General features: G+C 36.3%; 1 protein-coding gene across 1 annotated transcript in view; it reads left to right on the top strand.

The window, feature by feature from the left end:
• LOC111147172 (general transcription factor IIF subunit 2) overlaps positions 1–16,766 on the top strand; it is a 157,343-nt gene that overhangs the window by 110,528 nt on the left and 30,049 nt on the right. The window contains exon 6 of the mRNA XM_022503064.1: positions 13,631–13,730. Within this exon, the coding sequence (XP_022358772.1) occupies positions 13,631–13,730 (100 nt within the window). The remainder of the gene's footprint in view (positions 1–13,630; positions 13,731–16,766) is intronic.

The following is a 16,766-nucleotide window of genomic DNA, read 5'->3' as shown; positions in this document are numbered from 1 at the left end:
AAGCAATGCTGATGAGCAAGCCATTCAGACAGGAAGTCAGAGGAGAGTCTCTTGCGGTGTAGTGGGCCCAAGTAACGAGGATTAGAAGATCTGAACAAATTTGAGAGGATGAATTGAGGTGCTTAGTAAGTATGGCTTTTAACACTCTGATGCTTACATTGATGAAAACAAGGACAAAAACAAGCATGACGTTTAATAGTCAATAGAAGTCAGCCAGTTTTGTGTACTGCTAGTCTTTTTTTCTTACAATGGTAGTTTTGCCCAAAAAAAAGAACCACAAAAACAACTAACTGGAGCTAGTACTGCCAGTGGACTTGAGCGTCTGGAACTGCCGTAACTCCTCCATAACACTATGCTGTATGTAACTAGCTACGTGCCTTGTAATTACACTACTTTACTTTGAACTAGGGCTTTACTATTGTGTCATCAAAAAGCCATAATGTAACTAGCATCATTTATATAATAACATAATTATGTGCCATAACAATAACATAACTGACATTTTTATAACTAACAATTTAACATAGTATTTATATAACAGCCATTAAGTAGAAACTGAAATATAAGCATATCTTTGGTTAGTTCCTATATGGTTTGCATCAGCTACAAGTTCTTAGTGACAGTGTAAATGTAGAGGAAAAGACAGCATTTTGGTTTTGTTTTTTTGTTTTTTGTTTTTGTTTTTTTAGTTTCTAGCCTTTATTTTTATGAGGTTGGAGCAAGAGTATATGGAGTGTTAGATAAATTTAACTTCTTTGAGAGAAGTCTAATTCTAGCATTGATCTTTTGTCACTGTACCACAGAAGTTTATTTCCAGCTTTCATTATCATTCTTGAATGTAAAGTTTGAATTCTTCAGAGATGAAGCATGTGCAGAATTCTTCTTTCAACCCTTTTATTCATCCTCTTGATGAAGAGAACGTGAGACCATATGGCCTGAAACCCCATTCACAGTGGAGAGTCTGAAGCAGTAAATCGATAGGGAGTCCTTCCTTCTCTCTTTGCTGTCCCTAAAGGACAGTCTGAATGACTTGCTGTCTCTAATATCAATATCAGTATCACAGCAACTGGTCCAAAATGGAGCACTCTCCCTCGAGCCTTACCACTCCTTCTGTAGATTTTTCCTCCTGGCTTGATTTGGTTTTAATTAGCACCAGAATCTCTCTTCTTAATTTTTCGAAGGTTGCTAAAACAGCATAATGAAATTCACCTTATCTTTTAAAAAATTCTCTCTGACGCTCAGCACATGTTGGTGGCCACACACTGTCAGACATTTCCCATCCATTATTCCAGCATTTATACTTTCATGGAGTCACTAATGAAGTAGCCATTTGCTATATTTGCTTAGTCACCATAGCAACAGTGTCTTGGTTAGTGTACGCCTGGGTAGCTTCCTACAGTTTGACATGATACGCTGCTAATAATTCTGATTTCTACTCAGAGGCAACTGGAATTTTGCAGAATGGAATTTTTAAATTTGCTGAGTGGAAGTTGTTTGATCCCACTGGTGTATTCTGTTGGCACCCATCACGTAGTCATAGGATCATAGAAATTTTAATTTGGAAGAATGATTCATACTTGCAGTATATATCACAGTGCCTGGCTAGAGAAACATTGCTTCTGTCACCATAAGCAGCTTATTTAATCCCTAGCCTAAATATGTTTAGGTTCAAAGAAACTGATCAGAAGGTTAGCAGTTGGGGCTGCTTGATAATATTGGGTGCTTAGCTTTAAACTATTTTAAAGAATTCTGGTTATACGCCTTTAAATTATACTTTAATAAATATGAAAATTGAAAAGTACTTCTTGTCATAGTGATTTTTTCAATCTTTTATTGGCTAATTTCTGTTAGGTCAGCCTCTTCGAACTACATTACCTCATTCATTTCCCCTTCTGCACACTCTAAGTTCCTTTAGTCACTACTTAAAGTAACAGTTATATAAATTTATTTTCATTTTTAAAATGTGTCTCCTTCAGATTTCATATAATGTGAACATGTACCTTACAGAAAATACACATTCTATAATATACTTTATTTGGAGAAGATAGTGTAGCCTGTTCATGGTGATAGAGTTCACAGTTTTAAGAATCAGATCTAATCTTAAATGATATAAAGACTGTTGCTGTACCATCTGTTATAAAATATGTAAAGGCTCATTTAAACCACCAAGTTCATTTCACATCTAAATTGCTTTTAATAAACATACTCCATATTTTAACCCTTACCTCATGTATGAATTAAACCCACAGATGCCCACTTCCCTTTAGTCATCTATATACTCATTTTGATCTGTATAAAAATACAGCAACCTCAGATCCTATTAATTTCATTCTTGGCTCTAAATATTGAACTGGGAGAAACATAACATGGGTGTGTTTTAGAATATGTTCATCCAAATATATATATGTACATATACATATATACATACATACATACATACATACATATCTAGTTTTTCATTTGTTCCACAGTTGTTGAATTGATAGTGCTAAGAGACCAAAGTCCTAGTGTCGTTGCCTTAGACTGTTGCATGGACACAGCTAGCTTTCAGCTAGCAATACTAGAGGGAACTGAGGAAAAGAGCTTGGTATAAAACCATTACCACAACTGAAAAAAAAAAAAAATAACATAGAAGTTTATGCTTTCTTACTGGTATTCCTCCTTATCATCATCTTACTGGTGTTTGCCCTCATCAAAGATGTCTACCAAAGTGACCCAGGTCATATAAATGACCCAGGTTGTCATATCAAGAGCTTAGCATAATGAAGTGAATTTTGTCCGTCATTTTTAAATATGCATCATGGCCAAGTAAGCCTGTCTAATAATTTGTCCCATCCCTGGATGTTCATGATGCGGCAAACATTTTGATACATTTGTTTTGGGCCCATAATAGTAGTCATTCTGTGACTAACCAGAACTCCATGAAGAATAGTCAGATATCCATAACATTTTGTAGGAATTATAGGCTATAAAATGAATGACTAAAAGATGAAGCTACTTTCAAGTAGAGCTAACAGATCAAATAAAATAACATAGAGAGACTGAGTCCCTAAAGCATCAGGACTATTTTCACCCCCATGTTGTTTAGAAACCCTTTCCCTGTATGCCAAGTTTGTTGTCTTTGTACTGAGACCAGCTGTTAAAAAATCCTAGGTTTGAATTGAACCGTATAGTATTTTTATATATTTAGAAAAGTCCAGATTAAAACATTTATGTAATGCCTTCTTCCCTCTACTAATAGCAAGCAAAAGAATTTGTACTATATTCAAAATGATATATTCAGTTCTTAATAAATCTATCCATAGGCTTTATGTAAAAGAACACTTGCATGGTGGCCAGGTAACTTTATGCTAGTGTTGCATAATTCCCTACCAAATAATAGCAAATCAGAAACCTATTTACAGTCAGTGGATAAACAGTTTTGGGATCTTCCAAAGAAGTAGTTGGAGTTGAAGATCTATCGAGAGTGCTAGCAACTTGAACAGATAAAATCGTGAAAACAGAAAATCTTAGTGTAATAATTATTCTCGGCACCTTCTCAAAATGGTGAACATATAAGCATTAGTGTTTCTGTTGTGAAACTGAGTTAATGTTATTAATGGTAATTTCTAGCAATTTTTTTAAGTTTTGAAAGAATTTTATCTGCAAAGGTAAAACCTGTGTCTTAAAATCAAATTGCAGCCTTAAATTAATGAATACATTTCTGTCTTAATGGAAAGAAAAAGCTTTCACGTCGTATTGATTAAATATTTTTAAGTATTTTCAATCAAGATCTGGATGATGTGATTCAAGAATATTCAGGGGCTTGGCTGTCCCAGTACATTACACTGAACTGCCACAGTGACTGCTTGGCCTGCAGTTCTCTCATCCACTCATGCCTCTGAGTCATACGTCACTGTGGGAGTCCGTGGACTCTTGTATGTGGGGAATCTGCAAGGAAGCAGAAGGCTAGAGCCCATTACTTAGCTGGGTGGGAGAGTTTAAGCAGCACGAGCCTCTAGAATTAGTACTTAGGCAAAACTCACTTTCTATTTATGAAAATAATCTGGGAGAAGAGAAGAAATGGATGGTGAAACCTGAGTTGCTTGAGTAAAATGGTGGTGTCAAGAGGATTTCTAAGCACTAGATTAACCCACCACATACACAAAAGTTCAGGAGGGTCAGTGTAGGTAAGTGCTGAGCAAAGAATCCTTTAGGATACAAAATCTAAACTAATCCTTAGAGATTCCATGGTGGAAAGAGGCCTAAGGGTTATTGTTTCATGTTCCCTGAGGCATTAACCTATTTGGTTATCGAGGTAAGATAATGTATATGAAATAATCCAGAGCTAGATAGAAAATCAACTAGAAAGGTCAGGGAGGTTAAAAAAAAAAAAAATAGGGACACTAGCCAAAGTAAAGTAGACACTGATGATAAAGGAAGGAGAGAAATAAAATCATTATTCCATTCAGTTGTACCCACCGTGTAGTTTTTCTGCAGGTAGCCCTGTCCTCTAGGAAGAAAATTAGAAAACCTCCTTGCATCATACTTAATATGAGTAAGGCAGGGAAAGATTAATTTTTGAGACTGTTTAAAAATGGCTATGAGTTATCTGTATAACTTAAAGAGATGTTCTGCTCAAATGTAGTTTTCTACTTTTGTGAAACTTAGATACATGTTCTAGTCACTACTGGTTGAAAGTCATATATGAGACGTTGATTTGAGTGCCCTGAAGATTAAATTGAAAAATATTTGACTACATCTAATAATTCAGTGCATTTTTTTAAGATCAGGTGTACAGTCATCCAAAACTGTAAGCTGTAAGCTGCCTTATTTTTATATGTCTTCTGGTGCTGTGGTTAAGTTATAATTAGTTATAATTAGCACTTCTGTGAATTACATGTTTTACCTGCTGTTGAATGGCATTTAGGAAGAAATTTTCTTTCCTTGAAAACATCAGAGGAGATCAGAAAAAGTGCTTTTAATCTGATGTAGTCAAATATCCCCTGTTAGAATAAAGGATAAACACAGATTCCGTAAGTCTTGATTTCAAAATCCATTAGGTGAACCAGATAATTATTAAGAGTTGTTTTCAAATGATTCCTATACATTTCTGTTCAGTGTGGCTACTTGGGTAATTACAATAGCTACAGTGTACTGAATACAAGCTAAGGGACAGTGTTTTATAAAGATCATCTCCCTATTTCAGTTGTCATAATCCTCAGTTTTTCCCTTCAGGGCACCAGGCATTAAAGAGATTGACTAACTTGTCCGAAATCATACCTGGTGGTAGGCCAGGAGCTTAAAACCATCTTGTTTCAGACCCTGTCATATCATGCATGGTATAGTGTATTCTTTGTAGACTAAGCATTTTTCAAAGTCTCGCAGTATGCCATAGGTTTGCTTTTAATCTCTGATTTTTTTAATGCAAAATATTGGCATGAACCTGAATACAATAGATAGTTCTTTGTTGCTCTTTTGAATATTGAAGTTATAAATATTAGTGGTCCTATTGATAGATGAGCTTTCGCCCACACCCTTGGGAACTATACCAAGTTATTTAGGCTTTTTACTTTGATTGGAATTTGGAGAAGGGAAATAAAATGAAAGCTTCTTAAAGAATGAAATTTAAGTGTTTTTGTCACTCAACATCCATTGGAATTTAGGATAATTTCATTTCTAGCATAGGAAGACTAGCTTGCTGGTCATGTATTGAGAAGTAATAAATGGTCCCTGATTAGGTAACCTTTTTTTCTTCTCATGTATTTCTATTCTTTGCCTGTACTAAAATAATGACTAGAGTATCTGATTAATAGGAAGAGCGTAAGCAGCAAAGGGTTTCTTCCAATAAATGCCATCCTTCTTTCTGCCCCCTTTCCTTTCTGCCTGCCCTCTCCTCCTTTCCCTTCCCCATCACACACACACTTAAATTGGAATCCAAACTTTCCAAGGTGAAAAGAAATTTGCTGTCTTGAGATAGTATAACAAAGCATCCCTGACTTGGACTAACGAAAAAAAAAAATTAAAATGGCTACCTTGCAGGTGACCAAAATTGATAATTATTTCAACAAAACCTTTAGGCACTGCATACCGTGGACATCCTGTAGTTTTCCAGACGCACGAGAGCTAGTTGTGTGTGCTGTCCTCCCAGCCCCTTCGTCCAGTGTGGGTGTCTGTTGTACTTGCGCACAGCCAGAGCCCTGGTGACCTAGAAGTAATGCCACTGCTTCGGGTAAAGATATCCACTGAACGCACTTGCCTTCAAGTTCAAGATAATAAATATATTACATAAGGAAAGAATATAAGATAAAATGATAAGATAATGACGAGGTTTTGGCAGGAGGCAAGGTATTTATATTTTGGACTGTTGAGTGGGGATTTTATGTTGGTTAGCTAGTGGAGATGGATACTCGATAAAATGCTGGTGACAGAGTCTTCCTGGAGAAGTGAAAATTTGCTAATATGTTGACAGTCTTACAGTGTTTCAGTGAAAAATAGAATTTAGGCAGTAATTAAAAAAAAAAAACAAGAACAAGACCCTTACAAAATGTCTTCATTACACTAAGTGTCATTTATTTTACCTTAATCAACACATACCCAGAACTTCTCAGGGCTGTTGTTTCTATCAAGAATCTAGGAGAAAACAGAGTCCAAGTGTGAATCATTCCCTTGCTGAGTGTAGGCCCCTTCTGGATACCTTGCTAGCTAATGTAATGGACATATTTTGGGACATAGTATATTTTCTCATATAACTATAAATATTTTAAATTGGGATTTTATATATATATGTAATATACAGACACACACACACACACACACATATATGTATATATATGCTTACCAACTTGAGACATCTGGATTATTTCATTATATTTAAGATGTAATTATGGTATAAGTGAAGAGCACTGGACAAGGAATCTTGAATCTCTCCCCCTCTCCCTGCTTCCAACAAACAGTATTGATCATGGGCAAGTCACGATTATGCTAGGGCTTAATTAGCCATTTCAGTTCTATTCTCATGTAGAAGAAGACTCAGCTCAGTGTTAAGTCTTTTGTTTAGTGGGAGCTGTTAGGTTGAATCATATGAAATTGCTAGTTTTCTAAAGAGCCAAAAACTAATTTCTATATTGCTTAGGAGATATCTTTTGATTTTTAGTCTGATTACTAGCTGGAATGCACTCCGTGAGAACAGTCTAGGTGAGCCTATCTGGGAGCTCAGGGATTCTCCTTAGGGTAGGAACAGGGGATTGAAGTTGGAGGGAATTGCTGGTCTTTTAACAAAACCAGAGTCTTTTTTTTTTTTTTTTTTTTTTTTTAAGATTTTACTTATTTGTGTGTGTGTGAGACAGAGAGAGAGAGAGAGAGAATGAGAGGGGAGAAGGTCAGAGGGAGAAGGAGACACCCTGCTAAGCAGGTAGCCCAACGTGGGACTCGATCCTGGGACTCCAGGATCATGACCTGAACTGAAGGCAGTCGCTTAAGCAACTGAGCCACCCAGGCGCCCAAAACTAGAGTCTTGATGCAAGTAGTTATTACACACTTGTGTCATGACTTTCCTGCTTCTAGTACTAATTCTTAATTCTTTGCTGCTGCTTTGCTTAAAACTAAAAGCAAACAGACCCCCTGGGATCTAGAGGTCAGAGGCTGCAAACTAGTGATGTGGTACAGTTAGTATGTTTTTTGGTACTGAGAGGTTATTTTTGTTTTGCCAGGGGCTGGGGGTGAGTGCGGGGCAGGGGGAAGGTTTGCCCTTTATAAAAATTGAATTAGTTGGCAGTGTTTAAATAAATGCTTTCACACAAAAATCTGACTCTGCATATTCTTGAGTAATTAGAAGATCTGGTAATACTGTGCTTGTATTCCTACAGACTAACCATCAAGTGCATGCTAAGGGCTTATTGCCCACTTGGGATGGAGCATGTGTTCTATTTCCAGGTCACCACAGCCCCCATCTCTCGCTGGGACTTCTACTTTACTTGACAAGCTCCTGTAGATACTTGGCTTTGTCATTCTGCAATGACTTCCTGCAGTGATAGAAGTGCTCTTTATCTGTGTCGTCCTATATGTTGGCATTAGCCATATGTGCCTCTTGGGCACTTAAAATGTGTTTGGTGTGCCTAAGGAGCTAAGTTTTAGTTTAAATTAATTTAAATAATTGCATATTGCTAGTGGCTACTATATTACGCAGTGCAAGTAGATATGTTGAGTGTTCCCTACAGAGTGAAAATTAAATCTTAATATATTTTACAGTCTCTTTTCTCAAATGCCAAATCTAAATGTTAGCATATATTGCCACAAATCTTATGATTTGACGATCAGATTGCCATCTCTGATTGAATGCAGCCTAAAATTTTTCTTCTCATCTTTTATTTTCTCATTTATTCAACACATTTATACTGCATGCCTATTCTAGGCGCTAGGGATATGAGCAAGTTCCTGTTTTCACGAGGCTTACAAATACTAATAAATATTTGTAAAAGACACGTAAATTACTTAATTTCAAATTTGCTGTCTTTAATCCTTCCAGAAGCCCTGCCAGATAAGGATATAATTCCTTTACTCATCAATTGCAAGCTGTGCAATTTCTTCATTGCCACTCGGATGCATGTTCTAATAGATTAACATGTGCAGCTGTTACAGTTCCTCCAAGAAGCTCTCTTTGTCCTGTTCTCAGAATACTGAAACTTCCAATAAGTGGACTGTGTTAAAACGGGATGTTACCAGAGCCTTTCGTATTAGTGAATCGGCTCCACAGGCACCTTGGCCGTTGTCCCAGCCTTCTCTCTGCCTGCCCCCACGCTGGACTTTCTTCCGAAACTCCTCTTTTGTTAACCTGACTCTGGGCCAAGTATACGTGCTCTTGCTCATAGGCAGTTCCATTGCTCCACTGCTGTTCCTGCTTCTCCTTGCCTCGAGACCTACCTTTCTCTCACCCTGCAGAACGTCAGCCTCCTTCTCCCCCTTGGACGCATTCTTTACCTCTTTCTTTACTTTAGTACCAAAAAACTTTAGTACCAAAAAACATACTAACTGTACCACATCACTAGTTTGCAGCTTTACTTTTCCCTTTAAAAATGAAATCAAAATCTTGAGAATATACACATTCTTTTGTGAAACCTGTCATTTTAAGAAGAGCATAAATTGAAATCACATGCAGCTATAACACAAATGACTCCTACATTGGCAGTTGCTGGTAGAAACATTTGTTGTTTAGTGGGGGGTTTTTTTGTAGTTGTTTAATTCTATCACTGATAACCAGATTAGTCAAGGCAGTGTTACTTAGGGTTTTTTGCTTAAGCAAATAGTCTGCGTGTATAAAATCAGGCATTAATGCGGGATTTCTTAATATGGGTTTTGCCCTTTTCCTTTATGATCTAATTGTCCAATAGTGGTATCGTTTGTTCATTTGCTTAACAAATATTTATTGAATTACTTTTACATGGGATGCATTACGCTTACCAAGGAGGTGAATGGAGGGTCTACTGACTAAAATTTGTAGACTTCCCTTCTGCAATCTAGTATCTTTAAAGCAATAGAATTTGACTTTTCCCATTTTTTTAGATTTTACCAGTGTTCATCCTTTAAAGTATTTTGGAGATGCTTATGCTACTATTTTTTTTACATGGATTTTGTATTTCTGAAATATTCTAAATAATTTAAAAATTGAATTCCCAGTGTAGTATGTAAATCTTAATTAAGTATAATGAAGAAAATCTTTAAGTGATTTTGATGAGTGATTATGGACCATGATTGTAGCCTAATGACTCGTGACATTAACTTAATAGGAATCTTTTTTTAGGTGTTGAAAAGGAAAATGTGCCCTTCTGTATGTATGTGTATAATTGGGCTAGTTGTAGGCAAGTTGATGAGTGTTAAGGAGAATTACTTACTTTGAACTATACTTAATGAATTTTTTAAAAATTTTTATATGAATGAGATTTTAATTAGCGGTTTTATTCTGCTATGTGGCCTTTTAGGAGACTATATAGAAGAGACCATATGTTGTTAGGGACTTAATAGGTTAACTGTTTGAAACTTGGGGTAAAAGAAAAAAAAATCCGAGTTCTAGTTCACTTTTTGCTTACTGTAAGGAAGAAGTGAGATTGAGATAATATAAGTGAAGCTTTTAACACAGTTTCCAGCACATAGTAAGTGCTCTTTAAATGCCTGTATAAATTTGTTACAGCTATTGTTTTGTTAGGATTTTAGCTGTTAGGTCATGTAGGCTTTGAGCTTTTTCTTTGCTGGGAAGAAGTAAGAGATACAATTGGCTCTTGAGATAATAATTCCAGAAACACTAGTAATTGTTCTAGCTTTCTAAGATGGAAGTATATTCTAAATTGTTCTGAAGTGATAATAGTAATTAGTGCTAAGTATTTTTTTAAAGATTTTATTTATTTATTTGTCTGAGAGAGAGAGAGAGAGAGAGAACAAGCAAAGGGAGAGGCAGGCAAAGGAGGAAGCAGGCTCCCCACTGAGCAGAGAGCCTGATGCAGGGCTCAGTCCCAGGACTCAGGGATCATGACCTGAGCCGAAGGCAGAAGCTTAATGGACTGAGCCACCTAGGTGTCCCATAAGTATTTTTTTTTTAATGGTTTATAAAACAAAGGTAAAACAAGGTCTGGCTACACCTACACCAGAGGATATGATTTTGGTGTTACAGTTTCTTGAAAATAACACGATATTTAAAAATTTTTCTGAAAAAGACCCCCCCCCCCTTTTTTTTAATGGTTAGGACAGTGAAACTTAGTTTCCTCTCAGTCCTGCCTACAACCTCTATATGTTCTTTGCTCTTCAGCTTTACGGACCAGATATTTCCAAATTTTATTATTTTGTGCAAAGCCAGAAAAACCTCATTTTGACTTTGAAGGCATGTTGAGGTCAGTGATGTTTCATTAAGTACATGGTTCAGTGGTGAAGTAGAGTTGCAAATTGTTCTGACACTTTGTGAGATAATGTTAAATTAATTTATTTGTGTTAGGTAAAGATCCCTGCTAACCTATTTTAAACTATTCAAGGTTGGGGCGCCTGGGTGGCTCAGTGGGTTAAGCCTCTGCCTTCGGCTCAGGTCATGATCTCAGGGTCCTGGGATCGAGCCCTTTTCTCAGCAGGGAGCCTGCTTCCCCCTCTCTTTCTGCCTGCCTCTCTGCCTACTTGTGATCTCTGTCAAATAAATAAAATCTTTTTTAAAAACTACTCAAGGTTTATTAAAGTATTTTAAGATTTAGTTCTTTAAAGATGTCATGATTTTCAGCCCCTAGATTAACGTTTTGAGTTTTGAATCATAAGATAACCTCTTTTAGTTAAAACCCTTGAAGTTGATATTTCAAATACATAATACGAAGGTTAAGTTTTTATATGAGCTCTTTATTTTTAAAAAGTTAATTCAGTGTTTTCCTTTCTAAATTTAAAAGATGAGATACTTTGAGGCTAAAAATGGCATGACACTATGGATGACAGCATTGACTTTTAGAGCTGTTGCACTAGAATTGGAAGGAAGTGAGTGTATGCCACCTGAACTTGAATCAGGATGCAGTGCCTGCGAATGAATTCAAGTGCCAAGAGTATGACAAGAATAAGTTACCACTTATAAAGACGCACTTACCTAAACAAACTGAAACCCCAAGGAATTTTCAAATTGTGAAGTAATGGGAACAATTGTTTAATGTGGGAGGAAGGAGCTAGTACATGCCTCCCTCCTTGAATGTCTTATAAGATCAAATTATGGAGTGCGATGATTGAAACAAGGAAGATAATTTAGTGGAAGCATAACAGATAGATTACCATTTAAAGAGGCCAGATCCCTGAGAACTGATTCCCGTAGGGGATAAGGCTAAGATTAGAACACAAAGAGGTGTTTAGAAACAGACTGCCACTTGATTATCTCCCCCCCACTCCCCCTCAGGGAGTTAGAAATACTTAGTTCTAACCCTCTGTAAACATTCCTACACCTGTCTTCACTCACTTGCTTCTTTCTTAGTCACTTCGAGGTGTCTTCTCAGCTTGGAGGAGTTCATTTCCACCTGACCTTTTCGCCCCACCTCTTAAAAGCATGGGCAGCCCTGCTCCAGCTACCCTGAAGTGCACACACCAGGGTTCGTGTTTACTTCCTAGCAGCATGCAGTCGGTCAGTCGTTATCATACCAACCCCCTGCTCCTTTTGAGTTCTGCAGTTAATTAGTTATAGATAAGCATTTATTTAATGTTTTTCTTCCACTCAAGTAAGTCTTTTCTTTATTGCTAACTTCCCAGCCTCTGTCCAGGTGCCTGGCAGAGATAGGCACCCAGTAAACACTTGCTGAATAATTGCCAGCAGGAGGCTTCTGCTAAAATCTGGTCATGGCACAGCTGTGGTCTGAAGCAGATGTGGGAGAATGTCACTAAAGCTAGAGACATAAGCAGGGACTAGATCTCAGAGCGACATAGTCATATGAAGGACCTTGTGCTTCATCCAAGAACAGTTAAGAGGCCACTGAAGGAGTATAAGTACCAAGTCTATCTTCGGGTGGACATCTCCCTTTTAGATCTCTTGCTAGTACTTTCTTTGTGGTTCACAGAAAGTGTATTTGGCTCATGAAAAGCAGAGTAACATTGTATGATTTATGGTTACCAATACAGTAAGTTTCCAAAGACGTTTCTAGAGTACTTTTCTTATGCTTTATAAAATAATCATTTTATGTATTAAAATGATAGATACAGATTTATAAATAGAATTTAAATATTTAATATTTAATTTATTATTAATTTAATATTTATTTAATATTTGAAATATTATTTCAAATCAGAAATGACTATACTGAATTTGGGGATCACAGCAAAACCAAAACCTATAGTATTTATAACTTTTACATTTAAAAAAGCAATTGCTATGTATCTAAATTCTTCTGAGTAATTCAGTGTTACATACCTAAATATAGGCAGAAGGAAATAGATAATTAGCTTCATGCAAGGAATAAAATAAGAATGTTATAAAAATAAGTATTTTCTGGGGCACCTGGGTGGCTCAGTTGGTTAAGTGTCTGCTGGGATTGAGCCCCGCATTAGGCTCCCTGGTCAGCGGGGAGTCTGCTTCTCCCTCTCGCGGTGACCCTCCCCACTGCTCCTGTCCTCACTCAAGTTTTCTCTCTCTCAAATGAATTAAAAAAAAAAAAAAAAGTTTTTATACTGCAAGTTGTGCTAGTTGTGCTTTTTAAAGGAATTTTAAATGAAAATTCTTTTTAGTTCCTGTTCTAGTAAAAGAATTTAAAGTAATATGTTTATGGCTTTTCCCCAGAGGTGGTATTTTGAGTTATATTTCAGTTTAGATGGAGGTCTGCAATAGTTTTATACCAGTGCTATCCGATTGAACTTTCTTTGATGCTTGAAATGTTCTGTATCTGTGCTGTCCAATAAAGCAACCATTAGACCTGAGTGTCAGCATATTATCTATTTATCTTTATCTCTTATCAAGCAAATGGAATTTTGTAATGACTTGATTAGTTTTATACCATATAATTTAAGAAAATTCATAAAGTATTATATTAAAGTTGATATAGCTTTGGGGGTTACTTTTTATATGTTAAATATTGAGTAAGAAGATTTATAGCAATAACACTTCAGGTTTCACTCTAATAAATGAGTAAGTTTGTTAATAATGCCTTTTGTTTTTCAGATTGCAAATAGAAGAATCTTCCAAACCTGTAAGGCTATCACAACAACTGGACAAAGTTGTGACAACCAATTATAAACCTGTTGCTAATCATCAGTATAATGTAAGTCTTCATGTTGTTATTCATTCTGTTACATTTTTATTCTTTTCTGTTTTGTAGACTCTAAGGTTTTAAAAGGACTTTAGTCACACACCTGCTATTAAGTGATTGAGTTATCTAGACTGGGTAAGGAATATGATGATTTACCACGCGTGGTAGATGTTCACTCTGTATCCTAAGTTAAACAATGGGAAGAAGGCAACTGTTGTTTAAGCTACTCTTGATAAATTTTTCAAAGAAATAAAACACTTCATTTTTCAGTGTTTTTAATGTTTTAAATTACGATGTCCTTAATAAATATTAGTTTTAATATTTTTTTCATTTTTCCATACCTTTATAACTAGAAATTTTTAATGTATTGACAAGGAATTTTCTAAGTCTGGAACAACAGTAATTTTTCCCACTGATTTTTTTTTTAAAGACTTTATTTATTTGACAGAGAGACAGCAAGAGAGGGAATACAAGCAGGGGGAGCGGGTGAGGGAGAAGCAGGCTCCCCACAGAGCAGAGACCCCAGTGCGGGCCTCGATCCCAGGACCCTGGGTTCATGACCTGAGCTGAAGGCAGACGCTTAATGACTGAGCCACGCAGGCACCCCTTTCCCATGGATTATTAAGATTGCTTTGCATAGTTGCAACTTTCACGGGCATTTTTATGGTCTCATTATCATGCAAAGTGAGGACTGCCTGTATATATTTTTAAACCATTTTTAATTGAAGTATATTTTACATATACTATATATATTATAATATACAATACACACATATACATGTTATGTGCTGTGCACTGAGTGCTTCATATGATGCGTTTAGTCTTCACATTTACCCTATGAAGTAGCTACCATTACTATCCTCATTTTACAGATGAAGTAACTAAGACCCTGAGAGGTTAGCTTACTTGAGGTCGCACAGCCAGTGATTAACCAATTCAGGTGTTGAACCCAGGTAGCCTGGTTTAGGAGCCATGCTCTTAGTTAACACTGTGTTGTGCTGCTGCAGGTCATTAGAAGTACTGAAAGGGCTAAGGATTTTGGGTCTTGAAATACCTGTAATGTAAGGAAAAATGTGATGATTTTCTGAAAATACAGTGAAACCTGAGTTAAGGCAAGTAACAATTAACAGTTGATATCTTATGTCCTACTTTGTTGCTTAACATTCCTCCCAATACAGTGTTTAAGACTGGCCTTAAGTATCTAGATTTAGGTGTCACAGTTTAGTATTTGTCAGACCACTTACTTCATGAAATTTGAGTTTCTTAAGGTTATTTTACATGAGAAGTAGCAAATGCCTACAGAGCCAAGCAGTCCTCTTCAGTGAGCAGAGTGCTGAAATTTAAGAAGGTAAAATGGTAAGGACTATGGTGAACTGGAGTGTGCATGCCCCTTCTTAAAAACAGTATTTTTTAAATTGCTGTGCTATGTGGAGTAAATAAAGCAAATCAAAGTTCATTTGCATCCAGCCAGGCTTTCAGTTTACAGGCTCTGGTTATGCTTTCAGGGGAAACGTAAACTTAAGAAGAAGACAGGCTGAATAAGTGTCAGATAATCCAAGTCTATCTTTTTGGCTGCTGCTTTATCACAGTAAGGACAAGAAAGGCCATACTTCCCATAAACTATAAAGAGATGGAGAGAAGTTTGGTAATTTGTGTCCAAAGCACTATAAAGAATATATCTTAGACCCAGCAGTCTTGTATCTAAGAATGTATCATAGGAAGACAGGGCCCAAAGGTAGATACACAGTAGTGTTTCTCTCTGTTATTTAAGACAGGCAAAGATTGGAAACAAATGTCCAAAATTAAGATTAAATACTTTAATGGTCATTATTTTTGGATGATAGAAGAGTTAGAATGATTTTATCCTAATTTTCTACCTTATAAAGTCTTTTTGAATTGTTGGAATCATCACAGTGAGTATGTATTGTCAAATTGTTACAGTGGACAGTAAAGCCTTTTTGTTGGAATAAGAAAAGTAAGGAAGCTGGGAAAGAGTTAGTACCGGGCCATAATGAGCTCCTACCACCATTGATGAGGCAAAAAGAAAATCTATCTTGAGTCATGCAAAGCTGGTACTTTGCTAGTAAGTTCATGTTCTTAGTGATATTGGCACTATATCCAGTTGGCAGGTGTGGAAGATAGATTCCAAATTTCGTATTTTTAGGATGTTTTTATATTTTCTTTTTACCGCTAAAGTAAGTTTGAATATGTTGTATTCTGAACTCCATATTAGGATGTAACGCTGTATCATCCGCTCCAAAGACTTGTTAACATTAAGTGGCAGTTCATGGTATCAACCTTTATTAAGGTTGTCATTGCACTAGTGAGTCGTTATACTAATGTAGTTATCAGCAGTGAGCCATACAGTAATCTTTGGAAAGATTTTGCTTATATAAAAATAAAGATTGACTCTGGTCTATCATGTGGCACTATCTGAATATTTCATGAATTTTTTCCACCAAATGGTAGTGTATCAGAATAAATGGAGGCACCTACATAGCTTTCAAAACATATTCAGTATTATAGTAATATCAACTATAGAAAGCTTTTGTTATTTTTATCAGAAGGAAGCTTTGATTTTTTAAAAGATTGAGAAACAGCAACATAATTCAACAAGAATGACTTAGAGCTTACATAATCAAGATGTTCTATAAAATTTTAAATCCAGTATGATGTTGAAATGTTTTCAGAGTTTTACCAGGTGAAAAACATAAACATGAAGCCTGGTATTTCATCATAACTGTTGAGGTTCTTTGAATATAATTTTCAGGGTAAATGTAAGGGAAAAATTTTCTACAAAAATTGAAAGAGGGGCTAGAAAATGGCATATATATTTATAAAACTATATCCCTGCATTTGATCAGAAAAACCCACTTTGCATTTACTCCCAAAACCTTTCCCACCCACCTATGGCTCATAGATAAACTTACATATACAATTGACCCTTGAACAATGTGGAGGTTAGGGTCACTGACGCCCCCCCCAACCCCCACCCCCTTACACACACACACACACACACACACACACACACACACACACACACACACA

Source organism: Enhydra lutris, unplaced genomic scaffold (assembly GCF_002288905.1).
Source record: "Enhydra lutris kenyoni isolate GAN:26980312 unplaced genomic scaffold, ASM228890v2 scaffoldscaffold15, whole genome shotgun sequence".
In the NCBI taxonomy this organism is placed as follows: Eukaryota; Metazoa; Chordata; class Mammalia; order Carnivora; family Mustelidae; genus Enhydra; species Enhydra lutris.
Note: the sequence above shows the minus strand (reverse complement) of the source record. Positions and strands in the feature narration are given on the sequence as shown.